Below are 26,562 nucleotides of genomic sequence, written 5' to 3' on the forward strand. Positions count from 1 at the left end.
CTGTGTGTTATGTGTTCTACTCGAGCTCTGTGCTTTGCTAATAACAGAACCAACTGCTACCCCAAGTTACAATAATGAAATGCATAGTTTAACCATTGCGACTTGTAATCAGCGCGCAGCGGGTGATCTCGACGCTTAACAACATCGTACAGCGACAATACAGTTCTCGCACAAGCCTATGCCCAATTATTTAACGTGGAATTTCGAGGTATGTTGATTGCCTTGCTCACGTCGCTAGGATTCGATCCAAATTCGTTTGATTATTAAGCTTGTGGTACAAGTACACTGTTTTCCAATGGTGTAGCAGGGCGTATGTGCGGTCACTTTGTCAATTTATACCGCCACATGAAGATTCATTATCATGCTACATTGCATCATATGAGAATCAATAAAAAAAAGAAAAATGTCGATAGATAGACGGAACTGCTTTATTCTGCACAAAATTAAACCAGCCGATAATATGCTTTGTTCGCTTGTAAGTGGGATGGGGGAAGATGGGACACATTTTCATTCTATTTACTCGTCCCATTTGGAAGTAAACAAAAAACGTCCAAAGAACTATAAAACCATACCCCCACGACTCCAATACTCCGTTGTCAATTGTTTAAAACACGATCATGATACTTGGATATTATGTGCTAAAGGTGTCCCGTCTTCCCCCGCCTTACTATGCATTTTAGATTTCGGTTGAATTTTAAACTTGAGATAAAGAGAAACAGGACGTACTTGAAAACAAATGCGATGATATTATAACGGCAAGTGTACAAGTAAAAAAGCACCTTGATTGAAAATACTTGAAAAAAGTAGCCAGCAACGATGCTGCTACTTGAAAGGAAAAGCAGATTGAAGGTATTGAAGACAATCAGCACCAAGCAATCGACAATGAAGTGAAAATAAAATAGTGATTTGTACAGTAACGGTTTTGTCCAGCTATATAACAGCTTAGTTATATATCCATTGGATAAGTTAACTCCCCTTCGTTATTTGCTGATATCTTATGCGGTGGTGCTACGTCACCGTGTAATTGTGACGTCAGGAGTTTAACTTCACGCTCGAGAGCGCTAGAGCGTTTGAAAGTTTGAACGTAATTCGCTTGCAGCTGTTTTTGGTATCTAAAAATATAAAAAATGTAACTTTAGATTTAGACTTAGCTAGAAAATGTCATTATCGTACCTTACAACTCTTGACTTATCGTCTGCCCATTGGCGCCGCTCCATGTTGAAGTATTGCTCTTGCTCCATGCACCTTGCTTCTGCGTCGTACAATCTTTTTAGGAGCTCATCTCTATCCAAGGCCGCCGTACCGTCCGCGTTTTTGCGTAATGATGGAACGTGTCTAGCATCTTGCCAGGCCCCGTACTGTTGGTCGTTGAAATGTGCGCTGCTGCTTCGTATAGGCGCTGAATGCATTGAGGTTGGATTTGCTGGCCAAGACACTAGTGAAGACGGTACATCAGAAACACGTCGAAGTTCGTCAATCTCAAAATCTCGTTCATTTAACTTTTCATTAAGTTCACTGATTTCAGAATCTCGTTTTGCTAGCAAGCCTTGTAGTTCACGGTTTCTGGTTCGTAAGGCTACGATTTCACTCGCTCGTTGAGCGGATTCGCACTGAGTGTCTTTGAGCTGTCGTTTGAGCATGCACAGTTCGCCGTATTTTTGTTGCCTCTCCCATTCGCTTTCTTCAAGCCGCGCACGAAGATCAACAATGTCTCCATTCATTTGAACGTCAATAGCTTCATTCATAGACTTGATTTTTTCTTCAAGCTGCGAAGGTTAATAGAGATATTAAACCACACGACAGTTGCTCATTTTTTTGGCTTGATAATATAGTGCATAAAATATGGTGGAGAAGATGGGACACCTTTTCATTTTATCATCCCATTTGGTAGTAAACAAAGAACATTTAAAGAATTAAAAAACCTTCTTCCTACGACTGCTGTTATACGTTTAAAACACGTTCAGGGTATTTAGATAAAATGTGCCAAAGGTGTCCAATATTACCCCACTGTACTATATGTATTAAGAAACAACTTTTAGTATACATGACAGTATGTTTTTGTTTCTATTGTAATAAAAATAACATAAATTTCCTTCTAAATGTAAGAAAACAAAAATTAAAAAAACAAACGTCAAGACAAGAAATGAATGTAAAAAACTACAGTGTTACGAAAAACTACAAAAACGCATTAAAACTATAGGTTAAAGGTTGGCCATTCCACCTTATGCAATCTAAAATGGAAAATAAATATAGTAGGGTGGGGGCAGACATTTTTTTGTACAGTAGGGTGGGGGGCAGACATTTTTACTTTTACCCTAATAATATCCAAATATCCTGATAGTGTTTTAGACAATTAAAAACGGTATATTGGAGTCGTGAAGGTACGGTTTTATATTTCTATTAATGTTTTTGTTTACTGCTTAATCGGGCGAGAACATATAAAGAAAAGGTGTCCCCTATTCCACTACCCTGCTATATTTTAATATGTGTCGATATTTCGACTGAACGTATCTGCGATGCTTTCATTGAAAACAAATAAAGAAAGGTTGCTTCGATCCAACAATCCACTTTATTCTAAGCAGCCAATTGTACAGTTCGTATTATTATTCTGCCTGACTTACTTTAAATGCTTTCTTTGTTAACAAAAAACAGCCAATTAAAATTGCGGAAAACTGAAACTTCAACACGAAAGAGAAAAGCGTTACAAAAACTGTCCCATTTAAACAAATATACCACATAACATGGCATACTACATTGGAGTAATATTGTCCATATTTTCATTTTGTTTTATCGTCAAATTTGGTAGTAAACTCAAAATATTTATAAAATATATAACCGTAGTCCAATAACGACTCTAAAACGACGTTGTTATTTGTTAAAAAAAATGTTAAAACACGATTGGAAAATATGGGACATAATATATATTTCGATGGTATCCAATTTACCCCACAGTACTATAATCTACAACATAAACTTTGTTTCTCTCTCTTCGATCGGGGAACGAAACCGTTATAACAAATGTTCTAAAATATGTCAGTACTTTGGCTTACCTCCGCCAACCGACGATAAGATTGTTGTTTGTCTTCCTGGAGTCGGTCTATTTGTTGCTGCAGCCTCTGCTGTGCTTGGGTGGATTTGCGTGCCTGGTGAATGAATGAATGAATGAATGTAACTTACTTTATCCTTGCGTGGCAGGAAAAAGGCAGTCGTTAAACACGAATGTTGCGTTTCATACACCTTGTGCCACCTTAAGAGTTACTAAGTATGTTACTTTGCGGGTAATTGTATTTTGAGGGATTTTTTTATGTGTGGCTGATAATTTGGTCAACCCATAAGTGACCACTGGGTTGGAGCAATGGCGGTTAAAGTGTCTTGTCCAAGGACACATACACCCACAAAGGTAGCAGCGACAAGCCGTGTTGTAATACATGATCAAGTGCTACAAAATATGTAACATCAGAAGAATAGTGTACTATAAGAGAAATATCACCTGTTTCGTCTAAAATGGCATCACCAGTCTCTTATTTAAGTAAAGCCTTATTGCACATTCACATATAAATTACATACAAACTCTTTGCTAAAAAAATATTATTGTTTAATTGGAAAAAAGGATTTATAAATACGGTGTAAAAAGAGTAGACTAAGACACAATAAGTGGGAACGACAACTTAGGAAAAAGTTTAGCACTAATAATCAAACTAAACTAACTCAAACTGCAAATCTGTATTTTTTTACGAAATACAAACATGTATAAACCAGGCAGAATATTTTACCTGAGATTTCAGTTGTTTGGAATAAACCTGCTTTAATTCATTTACTTCAGTTTTTCTCGTCTTATCGTATTCCTCGAATACCTGAAACAATTTATTTAAATTACCCACTCGCTTGCGTGTACTAGCAATAACTGGCAATTGCTGTAATTTCAAAACGATTTATTTACCTTTTGAAATTGCTTATCGCTTTCGTTATACCCATTACGTAATACTGCGGCATTTTGTTGGGTTTGTGGATCGGAGGTTTCAGATTCATTTGTCGTTACGTCATCGACCAGACATCTAAGAATACATTTAATGTTTTGATTCATAACATAACACAATGGTATATATTAAATATGCCTTATGTTTATGTTTGAGTGGGGGAGATCTTTGTCAAAGACCTAGGATTTAGGCCAGATTTTACCCATTAACCCCCAAAAAATTGTATGTAAAGTAAACTGTGAGGTAAGATGAATGTTTCATAACTATTACCGTTTGGCTGGTAATTGCCTTCTCCTCAGTGGTTGAATTAATTTTATCTTAGTTATCGAATTCAAAGGAATTGTTAAAATGTTATATATTATGTAATATAATGTAACCACACAAATTAATTTCCTAGAACCAACGTTTTGTCTACCACACGTATAAAAAAAAATGAGCCAAAAAACGTAACACCTGGCAAAACTCTATCAGGGTAGAAAAAAAATCGTAAACAAATTAGCAGAAAAATGTAACTCACTTCGGAGATATAAACAACTGATCCGAATCCGGTACAGACGCGCTGTGATTGGTGGAAGCGGAAACACGTGCACTTTCATATCCTTCTGAACCTGAGCAGCTAAAATTGCTGCCATTTGATGCTCCAACGAGCATACTAGTTGCAGAATTGCGGCCTGCGTGGTCATAAAGCAGGGTCAGATTTTACAACACGAGTTAGTTCTAATTGTTATTGGGCAATTAAAACACAAATCGGAAAACGGGTTGACCTTGGGTAATATATTAATCCAAAGGTTGTTTGTCAGATTAATATGTTGTAATTAAATTATATTAATAAATTTACAGCGTCTGCTATGCCGACATATTGGAATGACTAATTTTTATGAGAGATTTTCGTTTGTCAGCAACACATTAACAGCCATAAACAGCTGTTATCCCAATGTAGACCTACCCAACGTCTATACTAACTTTGGACCTACCGTATGATCAACAATTTAAAAATCTTTTTAATATTACTGTTCAGTAAGATGGGATAGCACCTAAATACCATACATCCGGGTCATTTATAAACTATTAACAAAGATATTTTAGAGCCGCCAGAATGCAGTTTTAAGTCCTTAAACAATTTTTGTTTATTAACGAGAAAAGGGAATGGAAATATCTCCCATTTTACCTTACCCTATTATGTAATCAAAAATTTAGGAACCTAATTTTTTTAGCTTACCGGAATCGGAGTCATTGGAAGTCGTGGAAACACTAAATCTGGCAACACTGCTCGGGCAAGGATTGCTAGAACTCACCAATGAACTTTCTGCAACAAATATTCAAACTTATATACAACAGCAAAAAACTAAAACACGAGGGTAAAACAAAACTCATTATTTTGCATTAGTCATATCAGACGAATTGGGTTTAGCAATTCTGATTGTTTCCTTTGTAGTTTCAGGGGAAATCAATATGTTAATAAACGTGAGTTTCTCTTACCCGTTGGCGTCACCGCTAACCAGTTCTTCGTCTTTTTTGGAGGTTTGAAAGCAGTAGGTCGGATAATGTTACCGTCAGTGATCTGAAATAATAAACAGTATTTTTTTATAAGCTGTAGCCCGAGTGATATTTTATATACAACTATGTTATGATGGTGGTAATAAATCTGATACATATATTTAGGAATTTGGGTGTTTATGTCAAAACATACAGAGATTATACGTCTTATAACAAGGGTTGTGTGGTGGTATTTAAAAATTCATAAAAATGTTTCAAATTTGGGTAAATATGTACGAATAACGAGTTAAAATGTCTTATACAAGGGTTTTATGGCTGTATTCAAAAAGTAGTAAAAATATTCCGACGCTTTCGAAAATATGTCAGGGCATAACAATGTCATGATATAACTTCAATTCCAATTATTATAAGGGGGATCGTTGCTTCTACAATTACTGGTAACATTATAAAGGCGTTAGGGGAATTGGACGCGCGACCGCTTTCATCTTAGGTAATCTAAAAAAACATTTCAACCGGTGGGAGTGAGCATCTGCTTTATCTTAAGTCCGCACGCTGTTATATGTCATCAATATAATGATTATTTAGTTTGCACGACACCCTACCCTTTTCTGGAAAGAAAAATATTTGTTTGGCTGGGGTTATGCAGCGTTATTAAACTTGAAAAAACGTTATTACGTCAAACTGCGTGAAACCACTTTACTAACTACGAAGTAAGAGCTATGTAAAATAATTAAATTTTATTCTAAATTGTAAAAGGTGGTTCATGATGAAGTATTACAATATTATTTTTCTCTTTTTTAGTATAAATATTTGGTTCGGTTGGTCAAAACTCTAAAAAAAACGTTATTAAACCGATTGATATGATCAAACGCAGAAATATTTAGGTAAAAATAATATTATTGTAGCTTGTAATATTTAAAGCATACAAACAACTGTTCGTTTTTGTAGGCAACAAATGTGCTAATTCACCACAATTCAACTGAGGTGCACAAATATGTATATTGAGCCTGAAAAATACTTACAGTAGAGTGGGAGAAGATGGGCAACCTTTTCGTTCTATTTCCTCGTCCCATTTGGTAGTAAACAAAAAACATCCAAATAATTATAAAATTGTATTCTCACGACTCCCATAGACGGTTGTTAATTGTTTAAAAACATGATCAAGATATTTGGATATCATCTGCTAAAGGTGTCCCATCTTCCACCCAGTACTATATTAATTAAAACTTAATTTTAAAACTACCTTGTCTGCCAACAGCATTCCTGAAGGTGCTAACCTCGGTGGTTCGGCGTTGGTGTGTGGGGTACAGGTTGGAGATATTCGAGACTCCGGTTTTTCCTGGACAGTTCCGGATGATAAAGTGCCAGAGCTTTCACTGAGTAATGAAGCGTACGGTGAATTAGGTTCTACTTTAAGTGGAACATGTTTTGGTTTTAGGGAGGTTTCTCTGTATTGTTTTTCGACGTGCATTGCGTAATAGTCCGAAAGAGTGCAATTGGCTTTAGTTTCAGGCACCCTTTCAACGTCAATATAGCGCGGTTTTCGCGCTTGCGTTTGTAAGTGTCTTGCTGGTATTTCAGAAATGTTCACATAATCGTGCTTGTGGTCTACACTGTTTGCACGGCTCTGTAAATACACATGGTGCGCGCTGCGTTCGTTTCGTTTCACTTCTTCTTCGCTGTAGTCTATTGGGGAAGTGGACAACTTTTTCCTCGAGGTAAGTCCATTGAACACAGAATCGCTGGACCTAAGAATAAATTTGTTTAAAACACACAATATTTCTTTAACATACAATAACAATAACATTATTTTTTGTCTTTAAATACAATAGCGAGGGTCAAATTAATTGAGAGCGAAGAAAAGGGGAACTAGCAGCAACACGTCAGTCGTTAAAAACAAGCTATGGGGGAAATTGAAGGGGCTGCTAAACCTAAAATTAATTACCTAACCACAGCTCGCACCTACCTTCTGTTAGATTTTTGTTTTGTGTCTTTATTTGTCAGCTTATCGGAGCTACTCCATTTAAAAGGGACTCTGATATTGATTTTATCAAATGATGATCGAAGTTTTTCTTTTACACCGAGTCTAAAGGCGCTAGTTTCGAAACCACCATTATCGCTCCCAGAGCTAGTTCTTCTACTTTTTTTCTGCTTTTGATATTTCCCTCCTTGGGACGGATCGATTATGCTTGTTCCTGTACCCATTGCGTGCCTTCGTCCGTCTTTTTGATAACGAAAGTACTGAGTCTCTCCTGGACTCCCTTCCTTTTTCTTTTCAGATTCGTCTCCGGAATAATACAAAATAGTCTGTTCCGTGTTATCCGCGGAATAATAACAAAAAACTTCGTTTCCGTCTTCGCTCAAACGTTGCTGCGTCGCTTGCTCGGGCAGTGGTGACAAATTAGTGAATTCAACGCTTCCGTTATAATCAAAATGTGGCGTGTGGTCAATACTTGGAACGTTGTGTGTTTGATGACACCGACCCTTATCAGTAGATGTAAGTTTTACCGACATCATGTTTGCTTACAAGCACACTTCCATAGGTTTCTGCTAAATCAAGATTATTTAGCATTAATTGGTAGTTAGGTGGCCTATTCAAATGTTTAATATGTGGTAGGGTGAGGCAAGACGGAAGGCTCTAACAAGGCGTTTTTAATGTTCAAATTAGGAAATGTGGGAATTAAGTGCTACGGTATATCCCATCTTACCCAACAGTGGTATACATGTATATAAGTAGGTGAGCAATTATTACAAAACACCATATTGAATCGTACGTGTTTATAAGATATATTAGCTAAAATAAAAGTACATATTTAGAAAACTAAGTATATTAACGTTCAAACATAACAAAAATACAATAAATTCTTATCAGTTATGCTACAATCCAGTATCAATCCAGCAACAAAACAATATAACTGCCTATAGCAACATAAATCATTGGCGAACCAACCATACAATACACAAAAGATAGGACAGCACTTCATTAATTCAATATTTAAAGAACTAACAGCAAGTTCGAGTCAAAGTACTTTGTTCGCACCGGACGAACGGATCGTTTCAGGTAATTAACTTGTTAACTTTGCTTCTGTGCGCCGTGGTACTTCAAAGGCTTCCAAAATAAAGAGAGTTGAACTCTTTGTTGAAAATGCTGAGATAATCTTACTTAATCATCTTACTATGGGGGAATAATGGAATCACAGTGCGAGTTCTGCTTTATTGGTTTAAACTAGTTCGCAAATGGCTGTTATTACTAACTCCAAGTATATAATGCAAGTGTACTATTGCGTTCAAATGCAAGCGTTGTATTATATCATTATTCCAACATGCAGTAATCTCATCAATGAACCAGCGAGCTTGAATGAGCAGTCGATTTTATCAGAGCTTCAAAACGTCGATATCGTTCAATTATTTATCCTTTCTGGCGTTTGTTTTATCAAGAGTAAATGATGGTGCAAGGACATTTCCCGCAGGCCAACGAACGCGGTACATGACGAGATCAATTACATTATGCGCCGACGCGTCGTATTCTCAAAAGCTGGTTAGCATTGCACAAGCCAGTATTTAAAAAGCAACAACAAATCAAACGCTGCGTCACGAACAAAGCCCCTAGCTAGCAAGTAACACATGCAGGCGCCACTGTAAGTGCGCCCTGCTTTGCCCTATGGTCAATTTCTGCGCTAAAAGTAGACCAATTTGCTACGAACGCCTGTATATAATTTATATGGTAGACATTGCTATAATAAACTTGTGGAGAATATACTTGTATGCAGATGTCCTATCTATACTGCAAGCCTTGGTATATGTCTTATCTTTCTACATTATATTGTTGTTTAAGGCGATGTACGACTTCTTTTAACTACAATCCTTCGCCTGTTAACTGTTGACCACACTGCAGATGTTAAGCCATAACTCAAGAAGCAGTAGCAAGGAAAGGAAAAAGGCAGTCGCTGTAAATAAGGACGCTGTACAAGCAGTGTTTTGGCGAACAGCTGAGGAAGAAAAGAGCAAACACTCGGCACCGTGACTGTAAAAGGATAACAACATCCGCAATAATATTTACATACTGCTTACAACTGCACCTACTATTTAAGTCTATTGTGTTATGTAATTGGGAAATATTATTTCAAAAAAGTTTCTCGAAGACAAGGGTGTAAATGACGTCACACGCCGATAAACCAATCAGCAATCGATAAAGGTGTTGATTATGTGAACGCATTCTCGCACTTAATAACATGCAATAACAAAACAATTACAACAGTCTTCGAAATGTTTTTGGGTCACGGCACACTTAAATATTTTGAATTTGTTTGCGACACACCAAATTTTATAAACTCATATTTTATATTCGTATAGTTGGGCGGGAAAGATGGGACACCGTTTTATTCTATTTTCTCATTCTATTTGGTAGTAAACAAACAACATTCAAAGAATTATAAAACCGTAAAAACCGTATAATTATTTAAAACACGATCAGAATAATTGGATAATATGCGCTAAAGAATTAAATATGTCCCAACTCCCCCATCCTGCTATATACATAACACGTTAAAACTGAACAGTATATATTATTTTGGAAAGTTGATGATCAAAATGTAAGATGATATATAATACAATGGCCTATATGCTAACTTCTCTTGCTTACGCTTGAATGGTAAACTATCTTTCGCACTTTAAGATATGCCACTCTAGTCTTAGGCTTTATAAATAGGCTTAAAACTATTAATTCCTTAAAACACTAATGCCAAAAGTTATGATATTTTTTCGTTTCAGATAAGCAGCGTATTAATATATGCAGGATTAACCGAAATAACTACACCTCGTGCAAAAATGTCTCAGTAAACATTGCTTTATTAATATATAAAGTAAATCTCATTGGCGCCAAAGTTTAGCAGACTAAACAAACTGTACAAGTATTCAAAATCACATTCCAGTGTACTGGTGGTCAAAAGTACTAAATCAAAATGTCTCTATCTTTTCGGGCATTACAGTCAAAGTACATTCCGATGTCGTATAATTCTGTGTATAAAAGAAGGCGTATCTCAGATTTCTGATAATTAACTTTACAATATAATTACTGGCAACGCAAAACAATACGGCATTCGTCATACCACGTGATTTTATATTAGATTCTGAGAAAACAACAGAGCAACAAAAACAACGGATCGAATTCTTTCAAATTAAGTTGGCAAATGGTTACAGCCAAGACTAAAAACAGCATTTTTCAATTGATAAAAAAATTCACACGAAACGCAAATCGATGAATTGAATCTTCTTTAGACAACACTTCCCTTCTTTGAGTTTACACATTTTTCTTCCAATTTAATGTTAATTTGTTTTAATAAATAACAATTTACTGTGAGTTAACGGTAGGGAATGTTGGGTTCAACAGCGCTTTGTATTTTAAATTCTTCAGTATGGGTTATACTTGTAGCGTGATAAACGAATGTCGTTTAATCGCTAATTTCTTTCTCTTCGCTTTACTAAATTTAACCTTCACTAACGCATTTAAAGACATAAATAACATCTATGTTACAAGTTATAACCAAGCCAAGAGAAAGGTTAAAGCTCATTCAACCCAATAGTTCAACGCAGTTTCTAGATACATCGGATGGGTTTAATTAGAAACAGGATTACAGACGTTTATTAACTGAATACTCAATTAATGCATTGCAGTCCGCATACAAACACTACGGACTCTGATCTGTACTATACATAATGCTAAACGAGTTCACTATATAACAAATGTTAATATATACACATATATTACCGCTGACTATATCACAGCTACACAAAATCCCCCATAAAAAAGCTATTGACAATTTCGATTTAAAGTCCTATATGTTCAGTATTCGTTTCAAATATGTAGCACATACAGTCGGTAAACAATGATCACCAGGTTTGTTGTAACTTATATAGCGGCATAGCGCTTTACAGTACGGTGGGACAAGATTTTCATTCTCTTTCTTTATCCCATTTGGTAGTAAAAAGTATATTTAAAAATTTTTATAACCGTAGCCCGTGACTTTAAATAGCATTGTTAACCGTTTAAAACTCGACCAGGAAATATGGGATTTTACGTGCTAACAGTATCTCATCTTACCCCACACTACTATACTTCATAAACTTACAAAAATATTTTGTGTAATTTTAACGCAAAACATTTTAACCCGTATCGATATCACGTGTTACAGCAAACTCTACAAAACAAGTTCGCGCAATCTTTCTCTGTCTTTCTTAAGTTGTTATTGATCCACCAAGTCTAAAATCTAGCGAATAATTTATGGCTGAACTGCAACCGAATATAGAGTTACTGTTTTTATAAAATCATATTTCAACCTTTTTACCACAACTTAAACGCCCACAATTTTTCTTACTTCTTCCATTTTACAAATAAACACCTTAAATATTGTTTTTATAAAATCATATTTCAACCGTTTTACCACAACTTAAACACCCGCAATTTTTCTTAAGTCTTCCATTCTACAAATAAACACCTCAAATATTAAATAGCGTTTACGAAAAACTCTGTATATATAAAACTCGTAAGCTTTAAATGGCCTAGTTTTTCTCCTAGTTATCATATAACTAAGTACAGTAATATAAAGCGCGGCTCACAGCGGGCAATTTCATCCTGCGTAATAAAATAGCATCTCACACAATCGATTGAAGCGATGAGTTGTTCAGTTCAAAGAGCGTTTATAAACGTATTTAAGTTCACTGGACACTGCGGTCACTCGTGTTGCAGAACTACCTTTCTCACATAAGTCAAAATCATTGTCTCAATTTTTTAAAAAACAACAACATTTTTTTACTAAAAAGATCAGTTTTAAATGCTTTATAACCGTCTTAACATTACATTATCACAAACAGATCTTGAGAATGACGTGAAGCTGATCGAACAGCAACTTGCCCGATTGAAACGAACCTTATACTTCACGCGTCAATGCATTCACGAAATTTCCGGTCTCAGGGGACACTTTGCGCGGCAAAACTACAGCTTTGTATTTAAACTAGAACAAAAATTGCTCGTTTTTTAAACCCGTATTAAAGGTAATAATTTGATCCCACTGACAAAATACACGGACAAATGCGTTTATTTTTAACCAGCAATGCTATAAAGTACATTATCCAAGTTATCATATGTATAGTACTTTGGGGTAAGATGGGACACCTTTATCACATAATATCCAAGTATCCTGATCGTGTTTTAAACAATTAACAACGGTCTATAAGAGTCGTGAGGGTACGGTTTTATATTTCTTTGTTTACTACCAAGTGGGACGAGAAAATAGAATGAAAAGGTGTCCCATCTCCCCCCACCCTACTATATGTATAATAGATTGGGTAACAAATAAAATTATTTGCAGAATTTTATAACCGTATTCTTACGACTCTAAATACCGTTGTTAATTGTTCAAAACATGGTCAGGGACAGTATATGTGCTAAAGGTATGCAACTTACCCAACAGTACTAATTTTATATTGAATAAAATAAAAATGAGAACATCTATACAACCTATATGTGGCAGCATAATATAACGTGTTTTATACAAACTACTTATTCATTGCAGCCCATTTTACTCGACAGTACTGCTCGATTAAAATTATCATTCGTTCTCGTTATACAATCACCACAGTTGACGTTAAATAAACTGAAATACTTTTCCATTGTTTCTCATGGGATATGGTCTGGCGTATGTGATAAAAATCCTATTCCCACTTGTAACTTAGATTTGCAGCATATATAAACGATTCGTGTCACTGGGATCTTGTCACGGTATATTATGGTGGGCAGCCATTAGACATCTGGGCATTTACGCCAATGATATATGGAACAACTATGGTATCAATTAACAACATTGTGCAAATGTTTGCATTTAGCCTTGCATTAAGTCATTAATAAAATTAATTAAAGTAAGAATATGGTGTTACGAAAATGTTACAAACAAAAGTCAAGTCCAACCAATTTTTGTATTGAAGATATATATATATATATATTTCGCCTAAATAGCATCGTCAGTCTCTTATTCAAACAGACTCTCTATATTAGAATCCTTTTTGTTGAGCTTATTACTACAACCGTTAAGTATTGTGGGGTAAGATGGGGTACTGTTAGAACCCAAGTCCCATATTTCCTTATCGTGTTTTCAACAGTTAACAATGCTCTTTTAAGAGTCGCGGGGATACGGTTATATATTTTTGCAAATTTTCTTTGTTAACAACCAAATGTGACGAGGAAAGAGAATGCTCAGGTGTATATTAACTATACATGCGATTTTTTAATAAAGATGATCAATATCACCAAACGAACATACTTCTTATGTGAATATTCAACGCGAAATGTCAACAGCAGTTCAATTATATTCGAATCATTAACAATATATTTAATTGCTCAAGTGTCATTGAGTTTTTGTTATGATTGATTTCATTTTAAGCCGTAACAGCAATGCATTTGAAGCATAGAATATCAACATAAAAGTCCAAACGTGCTTGCGGAAATATCTTCCTTTTTTCTCATGTTTAAGGTAAAGCGCCAATTATAGCGGTTTCTTAAATGCTTTTACGTCTCAATTAAGAACAACGGAACTTTTTCGCGATGACTTAACCGCGCTATAAAAGTAAACCCGATCGCGTCTGGATAAAGGCGTGCCAGCATTTGCTTTGTTGACCAACAAACAAGAATCATTCTAAAATAAACTAACGTAAAGGATTGCGAAATAAACAGAGTGGTCTACTTTAAAGATGATAAATAAAAAACGAAGAATGGTAAATTGTATTTACAATAGTTACTCGCGGGAAACGTTAGCCTTAAAACCGAAAGCCTCAAAACCGCGACGTGGCCAATTAAGGAGATAAAAAGATTTTTCACGACAATGTGTAACCAAACCTTATGTTAAAAGCTGGTATCGTGTGATAGTTATTAAGGGTTTACGACAATCTTTAAAGTATGGAATACGAGTTTTGGATACAATAACTGGGAATTTAGTAGTTTAAAATAACTCCGTAACCACGACAGTTGTTGTGGTACAATATGGTTTAAAATATATAGTAGGGTGGGAGCAGATGGGACACATTTTCAATCTATTTTCTTGTCACATTTGGTAGTAAACAAAGAACATTTACAGAATTATAAAAACAGTATCCTCACGACTCCCATAGACCGTTGTTAATTGTTTAAAACACGATCAGGATAGTTAAATATTATGTGCTAAAAGGTGTCCCACCCCACCCTACTATACTGGAAATTGATTGATTAAAATGCGTGTCTACTAAACATATATCAACACAAACACAATAAATTCAATATTTACTGATTGTTCATTCTCTTACCTGGCGACATGGTGACTAAAAGTGTTGTCAAAATGTTCGAATGGTGAATGCAGTTGAAAGCACACTGACAAAGAATGTGAGTACTTTAAGCATAAAACGGTCTTTACAACGGAGCATACAATTTTTAACGTCTTGTAGACTCTGTGAAGTACATTGATAAATATTATCATACACGCCTCCCTAAATAACCAGTTTCCTGAAACTTTATCAGAAGAAATACTTGTGCTGTTAGCAAGTTGCTATCTCGGTTAGGATTGAAACCAGTCGCATACGAGACGACGAGTCAAGCCGTGCCGGTTCTGGTTGACTGGTTACTCACTTATACGCATGCTGCCGAGATAAATTCACACTAGCGGTAAAAACAGCCGATTCGAGAGCGGCGGGCGACTTCTGACGTAACTTCCTAACTCGCCGACAATAAAGACGACGGAATTTAGAGCAGAATGGTGCCATTTCCCATCACCCGCGTCGAGCACTCACAAGCTTTGGCACAAAGCCTTTATAAGTTGTCGGTTGAATATTTGATATTAAATGTCTTTGTAAAATAATCTTGGGTGTTAAAGTGTAGACACCAATCTCAACGTTTGCTTTAAAACGTATTTCATGTTTTACACTGGTAAAACTAACCTTACGTTTTAACGGCGCTTTATTTGTGAGTACTATATAACTAAACAAAACTAAAAAAAGAAAAACTAAAGCAAAGCGAAAGCAGAGTACAGATTTTCCGCCCGAATTACGAGGTAATTTATTGCCAGTCCTTCTTCATTACGTTGTCTGTCACCAGAATATATTGCTATCATGGAAGAAGGAGATTTATAAAAGAACCACGCTTAATTTCTTCAAACTGAATGTAAATATGTTTTAAACTGTAAGCGTGTTTTAGCAACTGTTGTTTTGTCGCTATATCGTGTCTTTTCGTTTAAAATAGTTTTAATCTTAGCTACCGTAACCGAAGAGACAAATAAAGTTATTATTAAATCCGGGTAAACATTGCGTGTTCGGTCAGCTTTCCGGCGCCCTCAGCCGGCCACAAAATTTAAATATTTCTTCCTGCTTTTCCACATTCCACTGTTTTTCTATTATGCTCGGAAAACATAAACTTATTCTAAAATTTGTATCCGTTTAAATATACAGCTTTAGCAAAGTTGTACGTGCGAAGAATGTACACGTTATTGTTAAACTTATATAAAAGGAAATTCTGCTTTTTTGTATGTAGCGTATTTATCCACTCGTGGCCGGGCAACGACAGTTTAGGTAAAGCGGTGCCCATGGTCGCTGTGTGTAATAATAGCGGTGTGTTCTGATATATTTGTTGCTATAAAAGCTAAGAAATACGTTTTTCTTGTATATTAACTTGTATTTCTGGTAAGGTAAAACATCGGGGCGAGAACCTTAAAAATGAACAACATATTCCACATTGAAGGAATAAAAAGTAAATGCATCAGATTTTAATTAATTACTTTATTCTTGTGCATGCTGTTTCATGAACTCATCGAAGTCCGCCATTTCTTCGTTCATTTTCTCGTCATTCATTTCATCTATAACGTAAAATACTAATAACATGGTGGGGTAATATGGGACATGTTTCATTTCCTTTCATTGTTCCATTTGGGAGGAAACAACGAATATTTACAGAACTGTTTAACCGCGACTCTGAACTAGCGTTGTTATTTGATAAAAAAAAACGATTAGAATATATAAGATGTAGGTGCTAACGGTTTCCCTATCTTGCCCCACAATACCATATCAGATTTTTTAAATTGTGTCTGAACAACTTACGTTCTTCAGTGGGCGCTTGATCGCCAACTTTATAATAATACCGGCGACGACAGTAGTGCAAGTTGTTCCATGTGTACCACGTGTTCCATGTGTTCCAGTTAGTGTGGTGGTAGTAAGGGTAGTAGTACCTTCTTCTGTAATAAATGAATCTTCTTCGAGATAGAGTTATTGTGGATTGTTTTGATGTCGCGGCAAACCCCAAATTCACAAGCTGCAGCAGAAGAAAAATAACAGCGATTTTAGTTGTACGTTCCATCTACGAAAACGAAATTACCGTTAAAGGTTAAAGACTATAACTGTAGGAGCTAGTTAGATCATTTCTGAAAACAAAGATTGCATTTACTGCAGAAACTTTAAATGCTGCTGCTTTTATAAAGATTTTCAGTTTTGCTTAATTGTTTATTGTTAAGTCTATGCTGTCACTAAAATGAAGCACCCAGTCATATTATAACTTTGATCTTTTTCATTATAGCAACCAAACAAAACGTTGACAGTTCGTCATTCTATACTTTCCGTTTTCTTTCTCTTAATTATACTTTTTGTTATCCCAGTAGACTCAAAAAGATCATTGTATTTATTACAATGCATTAAGTCGCATTTAATATCTTTAAATAGTTCCAATGCATTATGATGAATAGATAGGATATAGATGACAACCTGTCAACTTGGCAAGAATAAGCTATGATGTATGACTTGCAGAATTTCTTTACACCTGTGACGCAATAATTTTCAATTTGATATTCTATCTTTAGTTTCGTGTGCAAATACTTTTGGTAGGTACTTTAGATGTGAATTAGCACTTTTATGTTTTCCGTAGTGATTTAACGCGCTATTACATAATAACACAGGCCAAAAGTATTTGCACACAAAAACTATAGGGACAGAATATTAAGAAAAACAATACGTCACACGTCTAAAGAAATTCTGCAAGCCATACATCATAGCTTATACTTGCCAAGTTGACAGGTTGTCATCTATATCCTATCTATTCATGGTGAATAAAAACTATTTAAACACTCTAATGCTATTTAATGCATTGTGATAAATACAATAGTGATCTTTTTGCACACATTACAAAAGCGATAGAATATCAGGTTGGAAACAAAACGTCACTCCACAAGTCTAAAGAAATTGTGCATGTCACACGTCATAGCTTTCAGTTGACAGATTGTCATCTATCTCCTATTTATTGAATATGTATAGAAACTATTTGAAGGGTCTAATGCTATTTAATGCATTGTAATAAAACCAGTAGTAATCTTTTCGAGTCTACTGGAATAACAAAAGTATAATCAAGAGAAGGAAAACGTTTGAGTATTAGAATGACAAACTGTCAACATATTGTTCGGTTGGTATAATGAAAGAGATCTAAGTTATAATATGACTGGGTGCTTCATTTAGTGACAGCATAGACTTAACAATAAACAATCAACCAAGACTTAAATTCTTTATAAAATCAGCAGCATTTAAAGGTTTAGCAGATGCGGTTTTCAGAAATGAACTAACCAGCTGCTGACGTTATAGTCTTTAACGGTAACGCTGTTTTCACAGATGGAACGCACAACTAAAATCGCTGTTATTTTGCTTCTGCTGCAGCTTGTGGATTTGGGGTCTGCTCTGACTTTAAAAAGTAGCAACACAACTTCAAAAGCTATAGCTATATCTCGTCGAAGGTACATTTATTACAGAAGAAGGTACTACTACCCTTACTACCACCACACCAACTGGAACACATGGAACACGTGGATGACATGGTACAACATTCACTACTGTCGTCGTCGGTATTATTATAAAGTTGGCGACCAAGCGCCCACTGAAGAACGTAAGTTGTTCAGACAAATTTTGAAAAAAATGTCATATCTTTGGAGTAGAATGGAATACGGTTAACCACTGTCCCTATTTCCTGACCGTTTTTTCACAATTACCAGAGAGCAACAGTTAAATAATTTTGTAAATATTGTTTGTTTACCATCAATTGAAACAAAAAGGGGGGAATGAAAACATATTTACCCCACCTTACCCTTTGTATTTTACGTCACAGATGAAATGAATGACGAGAAAATGAACGAAGAAATAGCTGACTTCGATGAGTTCATGAAACAGCATGCACAAGAATAAAGTAATTATTTAGAATCTGATGCATTTACTTTTTATTTCTTTAATGTGAAAAATGTTCTTCATTTTTAAGGTACTCACCCCGATGTTTTATCCTACCAGAAATACAAGTTAATTTACAAGCAAAACTTATTTCTGTTTTTTGCGAATAAGATTAAACCGTACGAGACAGCGTTTATTTCGAGTTAGGAGGACTGTGGGGTTGGGCGGGACACCTTTAGCGCATAATATTTAAATATCATGATCGTGTTTTAAATAAAACAGCTGTCTAAGGGAGTCGTGAGGATGTGGTTTTATAAGTCCTTGTATATTATTAGTTTACTACCAAATAAGACCAGAAAATAGAATGAAAAGAAGTCTTATCTTTCCCCACCCTACTGTATAAAGATTTGTACTAAAGTCGCACCTATATAAAACATATAAAAATGAGCTCTTTTATTCAATGCTATCATTGTCATCTATATCCTATCTATTCATAATGCATTAGAAATAATTAAAGAGTTTAATGCTATTTAATGCATTGTAATAAACCCTATGGTAATCCTTTTGAGTCTACTGGAATAACAAAAAGTATAATCGAGAAGGAAAACGTTAAAGTATAGAATGACAAACTGTCAACGTATTGTTCGGTTGGTATAATGAAAGAGATCTAAGTTATAATATGACTGGGTGCTTCATTTAGTGACAGCATAGACTTAGCAATAAACAATCAACCAAGACTTAAATTCTTTATAAAAGTAGCAGCACTTAAAGTTTCAGCAGTGTAACTGCCGAGTTTCTATTGCAGTTATTCTTATTTAATTGTTGTCGCATTAGTCAACGCAGCCAATTGGTTTGTTTATATTAACGGATGGTTTAAGTATACCAAAATTAAGAACGAATATATAACGAAACGTTGAAGGAACAACAAAGTACTTACTAACTGTTTCCCGCTGTTAACTTAATACCACCATTAGAATTATATTAACTTATACATCTAAATAGGGAAGAATAATTGATGAAAACGATAAACTGAAAGCGAATATATAAAGCCGTCTGCAAAACTAAGCGTACGTACTAATAAAGTCAAGGCAACTATAACTAAAAGGACGTAAGAAAGCAAGGAAGTAAGCCAAACCAGAGTAAATGCGGGCGGCGCTGATTGATTCAAAACGGCACATAAACTTAAATGCATGAACACAAATACACGCTTCATTGAACTTGACTAAGATTTACAGTAAAGCAAATTGGGGCAACTGAGTAAGCTCGAACTGAAAATTAGCTAAACATAATTACGTAAATATTTTGCGACAACAACCAGCAAAAGCGGGTTTATGAGAAATTGGCTAGCCAGCTCTTTTAGTTATAGTTTTTAACGGCAATTTTGATTTCACAGATGGAACGTACAACTAAAATCGCTGTTATTTTTCTTCTGCTGCAGCTTGTGGATTTGGGGTCTGCCTTGCGAAAAGTTCCAATAACTCGGCGAAGGTTCATTTATTACAGAAGAAGGTACCTGCCTTACTACTACCACACCAACTGGAACACATGGAACACGTGGTACACATGGTACAACTTGCACTACTGTCGTCGCCGGTATTATTATAAAGTTGGCGATCAAGCACCAACTGAAGAACGTAGGTTGTTTACGCACCTATAAACTATGGAAACTTAATGTCTTTTCTACGTCATAGATAAATTGAACGAAGAGACAATGAACGAAAAAATGGCTGACTTCGATGAGTTCATGAAACAGCATGCACAAGAATAAAGTAATGATTTAGAATCTGATGCCTTAATTACTTTTTATTTCTTGTAAAATAAGTTGTTCATTTTTAAGGCACTCGCCCGTATGTTTCACCTTACCAGAAATACAAGTTAATATACAAGCAAAACCTATTCCATCGTTCTCTTTTCATAGCAACATACAGCAAGTTAATAGTTTAAACCATAACACACAGTTTTTTATTTCGAGATATAGATATTTATACAAAAGTCACACGCATATAAAACGTATAAAAAGGAGCTCTTTCACTCAGTGCTGTAGAACAGGCTCAGGAAACAAAAGTCCTATCAGAATAAATAAACTAAACTTAAACTCTTAAAAAAACTGTAAAAATATAAGCGGTATGTACATTACATTTGCAGTAAATTGAAGTTAAAAAAGTTCTTCAGTAAAAAAATATATACAAAAACCTCTACGCAATAATTAGGTTATAGATATAATATAAAAAAACAAGTTCCCTCTTAATCATCAAGCGCACATAAGAGGGCGGTACCACGTTTGATCCAGTGATCTTGTGGCCGGTCAGATGGAAGACGCATTGCTAACACATAGTTGGTGGAGTGACCAGTTGTAGAAAGCGTTCCCTTGCGTTCGCTTGTTTTGTACACTGGACAGTTGTAGTCACGTCCTAATAGGGAACGTTTAAAGTTAAGTGTAATTTTTTTTGAAAAATTGAAGTTTTTGTTTTAAAAAAGTAAGTTTAAAAAAAAACAAAGTTTTTTTCCTTGTTCTCGCTGCAAAGCGTTAGGACATGTATCAGAATGAATGTAACTTATGTATCCGGCGCGGCCAAACGATAGTCGGTATAACACGGGTGTTCTTTTTCACATCTCGTGCCTAAACGAATGCGTGGTTATGTACATCGATGCTGCCGCGCTGGTAGGCCTAGTCGTTTGTGTCTATGCTTCTTAGTGTGCGTTTAATCGTAACTGCTACAAACCGCAAACCAGCAATCACTAATATGCTGTCTAAATTAACAGTAACGCGAAAAAATAATTGTCACTAACGTTTTATACTTGATAATGTGTACGAGTGTATGAAAGCATCATACAGTGTGCCATTACAACACCAGTGATGATAAAATGGTAATACCAAGGTAATGGGACGACATTTTTTATCAGTGCTACCATTAAAACCTCATAAACGACTTGCAACGGTGTCTTATATAAGAACACTGGCGCCAACAAGCGTGCCTTTATCGTATAGTAGGGTGGGGAAAGATGGGACTCCTTTCCTTTACGCATTATCATATAGTAGGGTAGGGAAAGATGAGACTCCGTGTCAAACTATTTTCTTCTCACATTTAGTAGTAAACAAAGAACATTCAAAGCATTATAAAACCTTATCCTTACGACTCCCATAAACCGCTGTTAATTCTTTAAAACAAGATCAGGATATTTGGATATTATGCGCTAAAGGTGTCCCATTTTTCCCCACCCTACTGTATTAGGAATTAAGTACTGTTGCTGCCACACTAATTGCGTTTTAATATGAAAAAAAACATAAAATATGATAGTAAATGCATATCCAAAACTGACTGAAATGCGTGTTTGATAAACTTTAAAACATAAACCGTCTCATACCATGCTTGATGTTATCTGTTTTGTTTGGTTTCAACCAAATGATCGGAACAGTGTCAAACAAAATCTTAGGATGTTGTTCAGCCAGAACACCTCTGAAAAAGTAAATAAATACATGAACATATTGAACTATTGTATTAAGTATACATATTAGCAAGTTCCTTGTAGAACCTAAGGATACAGGTGCAAAACATGAATGAATGTATCTAATTTTATCCTTTTGTGGCGGGCAACAACAAAAATTATAACTCTGGTGGTAATTTATAAAATATTTATAGAATACAAAGAGTTACATATGTAATAACTCATAAGCAGGTACAAAGTCTCATAAGCAGGTACAAAGTCAGGTATACAATGATATAAAACACTTGTGTTATAATGATTGTCTTTGCTCAATCGCACCAGAAAAAAATTTATTATATTAAAATTAGAAAACTCACTTCTTGCGGTCCCATCTTGCACCATCAAGGTAAAGACCATGAACATAAACACCATCGTCTGGTGCACCATCACTAGTTTCATCGAATGGTAAAACCTCAAACTCAAAGTCAAGTTTATCAATAGGAATAGTGTATTTACGAGCGTAGTTCTGTCTTGCCCCGGTGAGGAAAGCTTGGGTGAAGAAAAATCCTGATATCCAGAAGACATCGGGTTTCCCTTGTTCATACCAGTCCTAAGGATAAAAAGGAAAGATGGAAATAAAAAAGATGCATGTAATTTTTTAATTTTTTTTTCAGTATGAACATTTTTTTTCAGTGAAAAAAAGAAATGTTCATTACATTTTCACAAATAATAAAACTAAAGATTTGTCACGAAAAGTAGGATATTAAAAAAAACATAAAACATGACTAAAAAAGTTTTAAACATTAATAATAGTTTTTTGTTAATGAGCATATTGCTTTTTTTAATTTGACAAATAGAGAAGTCACATGATACTACATAAATTGAATATGAAAAGGACTAGGTTATTTCAGTATTCAACTGCTTCAAAACAGTCAATTTATTCAACATAGTTTACCAACCACTATTGCAGAAGCACTAAGTAAAAATATCAGATATCAAATATATTATTAACACATTTTTAGTTCATATTATATGAATGAATGAATGAATGAATGAATGTAACTTACTTTATCCTCGCGTGGCCGGAAAACGACAGTCGTTATAACACGGGTGTACACCTCGCGCCAGCTTACGAGTTACCAAGTATGTTACTTTGTGGGTGATTATTTTTTTTTTTGGATATTTTTTTTCATTTTTATGTATGGCTGATAATTTGGACAACCCATTAGTGCCCACTGGGTTGGAGCAATTGCCGTTAAGTGTCTTGCTCAAGGACGCATACGGCCATAATGGTAGCAGCGACGAGCCTTGAACCCATTACCTCTGGGTTAGAGGCAGGTGCGCTAACCACTAGGCCACGGCGCCGGACTAACATATTTATAAATAAACTGACTTGTAAAAACTTGAGCCTTGCAAGAAAGTTGGTGACGTAACTTCCGAGAGGTTTCAAGTTTGGATACGATTTCTTCATCCAAAGTGCTGGTACTTTCCCTATTAAGAGACTGCTTGCAACAGCCTCAAGCTCAGCGTTCATCACAACCAAACCCTTGATTGCTTTCCGAAGATTGATAAGTGTTGTTCGGATTACACGGAGAAGACTGGATTAAAAAAAATGTCAAAGCTTAAGTACATCACAATTACATAGAAATACAGTTATAAAAAGTTGGAATATACACAGAGAAGACTGGCTAAAAAAATTATGGTTAAAAACTTTACAATAAGGCCAGGATATGTTTGTAACATTTATATAAAAAATAAACCTAAAATTTTATCACAAAAAATAAAAGCTTGATAAAAAATTGTTTTTTTTGTATTTAATACCAATCATCACATGCAGTCATTTTCAATCTCAAATAAAACTTCGAGTTAAGAAATAAAAAAACTATATGATTAACCTTTAATACAGCATTCCAAATGATAAGTTATATTTAAAATCCCACCTAAACCCATGTTAAAACACTGTGGCACGTTACTAACTTATTAAATCTTTCCATCTCTTGCACCAACACAGTATTCATGCTCTCTCCATATGTTACTGGGTATTTTTCCAGTGCTGCCTCAAGATCAAAATCGGGAGGTAGTTTATCGAGAATATCGACAGCGATCTCGTTCAAAGTATCATCTGTTTTACCACTACCTCCTCCTGACTAAGTTTGTACAAGAAAATAAAAAAATGGTTTATGTTTTAAAAATACAAATAGTTAGCATAATATAAGGGTGTATTATCATGTATGTTTCGTGACCGGAAATGGGTTCAAATCCTGATATTACTCGTGTGTTTGGCTTATGTTTTAATAATACAAATAGTTAGCACAATATAAAGTGCAAATAGTCAGCATAATATACGGATGTATTATCATGTATGTTTCGTGACCTGAGGGTAATGGTTTCAAATCCCGATATTACTAGTGTGTATGACTTATGTTTTAATAATACAAACAGTAGAATATAAGGATGCTTGTTTGTGACTGGAGGGTAATGGGTTCAAATACTGATGATTCTAGTATGATTTCCTACGGCAAGACACTAAAATAAAAAAATATTTTTTTGATAATGTAATTAGCATGTGTTCTGTGACTGGAGGGTACATGATCAAATCTTGATCGTGGTAGTACTACAATAGAGACACTTAATGATAATTATTCCAACCTCGTTGTCACTGATAAGTTGTACAAATTGACAGCTATAAACAAAAAGTAGTCATTATTATGACCACTGCAAATGGCCTGATTTGACCATAGTGACATATTTTTGATACAGTCACATTAACCAATTTTTTACTGTATAGTTTTAAACTTACTTGTGAGCCTAATGTCAACAGCACTGAGTCAAAGAGCTGCCTAGTTTCTTGCAGTTCTTTAGAAATGTCCACATTCTCATGCATACCAAATATCTCAGGTTGTTGAGTAAGTGGAAAAGCCTAAAATATATTAATTTAGTTTTTTGTCAATTTGTCAAATATTGGTACCATAATTATTGATAGTATTTATTAATATGACAAATTGAAATTTGTCTTCGATTTCCATCAACTTTATATTTAAAAATAAATGTTCTTTGTCATCATATTCAAGAATATAATGAATTTCTTTTTATAATAATAATGTTATATTAAAGAATCTATATATCAAAAAAGTATATATGAATGAATAATTTTTGTTTTGACTCTTTGGTCACGATAACGAAGAATGGGAGAGTTTACAAAAAAAAAGCGGTAGGAACGGTTAAACAACAGTTGTAAAAACACACTTATTAATAAAAAAGAAAAAGAGTTTTGGATAAAAGGCGTGACCGTTACACCCTACAGACAATAATTCAAGTATGCATATATTGCAGTGTGTAAAAATATAACTAAAAAATAAAAACATTTTTTAACTAAATTAAATATATCTACACCTAAATAAATACGAACCTTTATAAATTCAATATATTCCTCATATGTCATTTTTGGTGGAACATAATAATTTCCACTTGGAGAAACTTTATATTTATGTTCATGCACCAATGGTGGGGAGTAAAAATCCTTCAGCATGGAACGTAACAGCCGCCGATCCCAATCGTCGGTTACCCTCCCTCCATAATTACACTCTCCAGTTAAATAAGTAACAGCACTGAACGGGATATCTTCATAATCATTGATAAAAATCTAAACGAATATTATTAAAGTTAAATGAAACTGCGAGAACAACTGAATTGAGAAATGGAAGCATTTATTGGTCTCTGTGTGACAAGTTATAAGTTTATAACACGGGTGTTCTATTTTATACATTTCATGCCCTCTTTAAAACTGCCAAATATCATTTTTTGGCACACACACCCTATAATGGTGGCAGCATTATAATCAAACCCAGACTTCTTTGGTTACCAGGCAATCACCCCAACTGCGGCTGATGTTAAATTAAATGATATTCTCTATTCATAATTCTACATGGGTGAGGCTCTACAGCGTGGCATAGTATTGAACCTGAAATTTAGGCAAGAGTTGGGCCAATACCCCGACACACAAGGTGCTACAACCCACTAGCGACCACCGGGTTGAAGCAATGCCTGTCAGACCTAAACGTGTCCATTCACAATAGACACAGTATTGTTACACTTTAAACACCTGCAATTGTCTGACACTGATCCTTAGATCAGACTCATTGAACCCGTATGGAATATTCCAACCCAATGGACCAAATTTGCGACGTTCTTGGACTAAGGCATGGAAAAAGCACAGACCGTACAACAATTTCTCGAAAACCTGGAATTTGCAAAACAAGTATTCATTTTTTTGAAAAAAGGCATATTATAATTAAATATGCTATGTTAATTGTATTGAACATTTTAACAAAGCTATGTTTTATTTAAGACCTGTGCTTTATCCCGGTAAATTAAAACAACCTGAATTTAAATTAATTTGTAAAAAATAAAACAAATGCCAGAAAGTTAAAACGTCAAGAAAGAAAACTAAATTTTC

At 35.0% G+C, this 26,562-nt stretch overlaps 4 protein-coding genes across 6 annotated transcripts in view; 2 read left to right on the plus strand and 2 right to left on the minus strand.

Annotated features, from left to right (window-relative positions):
- Positions 1-414: 414 nt before the first annotated feature.
- On the minus strand, positions 415-15,098 carry LOC149735486 (uncharacterized). 2 transcript variants are annotated; one of them, XM_089877673.1, is made up of 11 exons: positions 14,805-15,098; positions 7,441-8,024; positions 6,718-7,222; positions 5,457-5,538; positions 5,197-5,283; positions 4,495-4,648; positions 3,941-4,055; positions 3,774-3,854; positions 3,051-3,143; positions 1,174-1,766; positions 415-1,112 (listed from the first exon to the last, which is right to left on the minus strand). In XM_089877673.1, the coding sequence occupies exons 2-11, from the start codon at positions 7,989-7,991 to the stop codon at positions 947-949; spliced, it is 2,427 nt and encodes an 808-aa protein (XP_089733799.1). In that variant the 5' UTR covers positions 7,992-8,024; positions 14,805-15,098; the 3' UTR covers positions 415-946. The 2 variants fall into 2 exon arrangements, with proteins under 2 accessions (XP_089733799.1, XP_089733798.1); XM_089877672.1 differs by having other exon boundaries at positions 7,441-8,021; positions 14,805-15,097.
- A 1,042-nt stretch (positions 15,099-16,140) lies between these two features.
- Positions 16,141-26,562, minus strand: part of LOC149735487 (dynein axonemal heavy chain 12-like) — a 49,732-nt gene continuing 39,310 nt past the window's right edge. The window contains exons 66-75 of one of the 2 annotated variants that reach the window (XM_089877660.1): positions 26,209-26,346; positions 25,516-25,749; positions 24,907-25,026; positions 24,084-24,253; positions 23,500-23,704; positions 22,484-22,716; positions 22,047-22,138; positions 16,584-21,091; positions 16,265-16,342; positions 16,141-16,195 (exon numbers count right to left, since the gene is read on the minus strand). In XM_089877660.1, the coding sequence (XP_089733786.1) occupies positions 20,925-21,091; positions 22,047-22,138; positions 22,484-22,716; positions 23,500-23,704; positions 24,084-24,253; positions 24,907-25,026; positions 25,516-25,749; positions 26,209-26,346 (1,359 nt within the window). In that variant the 3' untranslated portion in view covers positions 16,141-16,195; positions 16,265-16,342; positions 16,584-20,924. Of the gene's footprint in view, positions 16,343-16,583; positions 21,092-22,046; positions 22,139-22,483; positions 22,717-23,499; positions 23,705-24,083; positions 24,254-24,906; positions 25,027-25,515; positions 25,750-26,208; positions 26,347-26,562 lie in introns of both variants that reach the window. The other variant, XM_089877659.1, reaches the window with a different exon arrangement.
- On the plus strand, positions 18,135-18,830 carry LOC149735488 (uncharacterized). Its single transcript, XM_089877710.1, has 3 exons — positions 18,135-18,405; positions 18,625-18,702; positions 18,772-18,830. Exons 1-2 carry the CDS (start codon positions 18,135-18,137, stop codon positions 18,699-18,701), a joined length of 348 nt encoding a protein of 115 aa, XP_089733836.1. The 3' UTR covers position 18,702; positions 18,772-18,830.
- LOC149735489 (uncharacterized) lies at positions 20,074-20,572 on the plus strand. Its single transcript, XM_089877711.1, has 2 exons — positions 20,074-20,314; positions 20,372-20,572. Exons 1-2 carry the CDS (start codon positions 20,074-20,076, stop codon positions 20,446-20,448), a joined length of 318 nt encoding a protein of 105 aa, XP_089733837.1. The 3' UTR covers positions 20,449-20,572.

This window comes from Ciona robusta, chromosome 5 (genome assembly GCF_009617815.1).
Source record: "Ciona robusta chromosome 5, ASM961781v2".
NCBI classification, from domain to species: domain Eukaryota; kingdom Metazoa; phylum Chordata; class Ascidiacea; order Phlebobranchia; family Cionidae; genus Ciona; species Ciona robusta.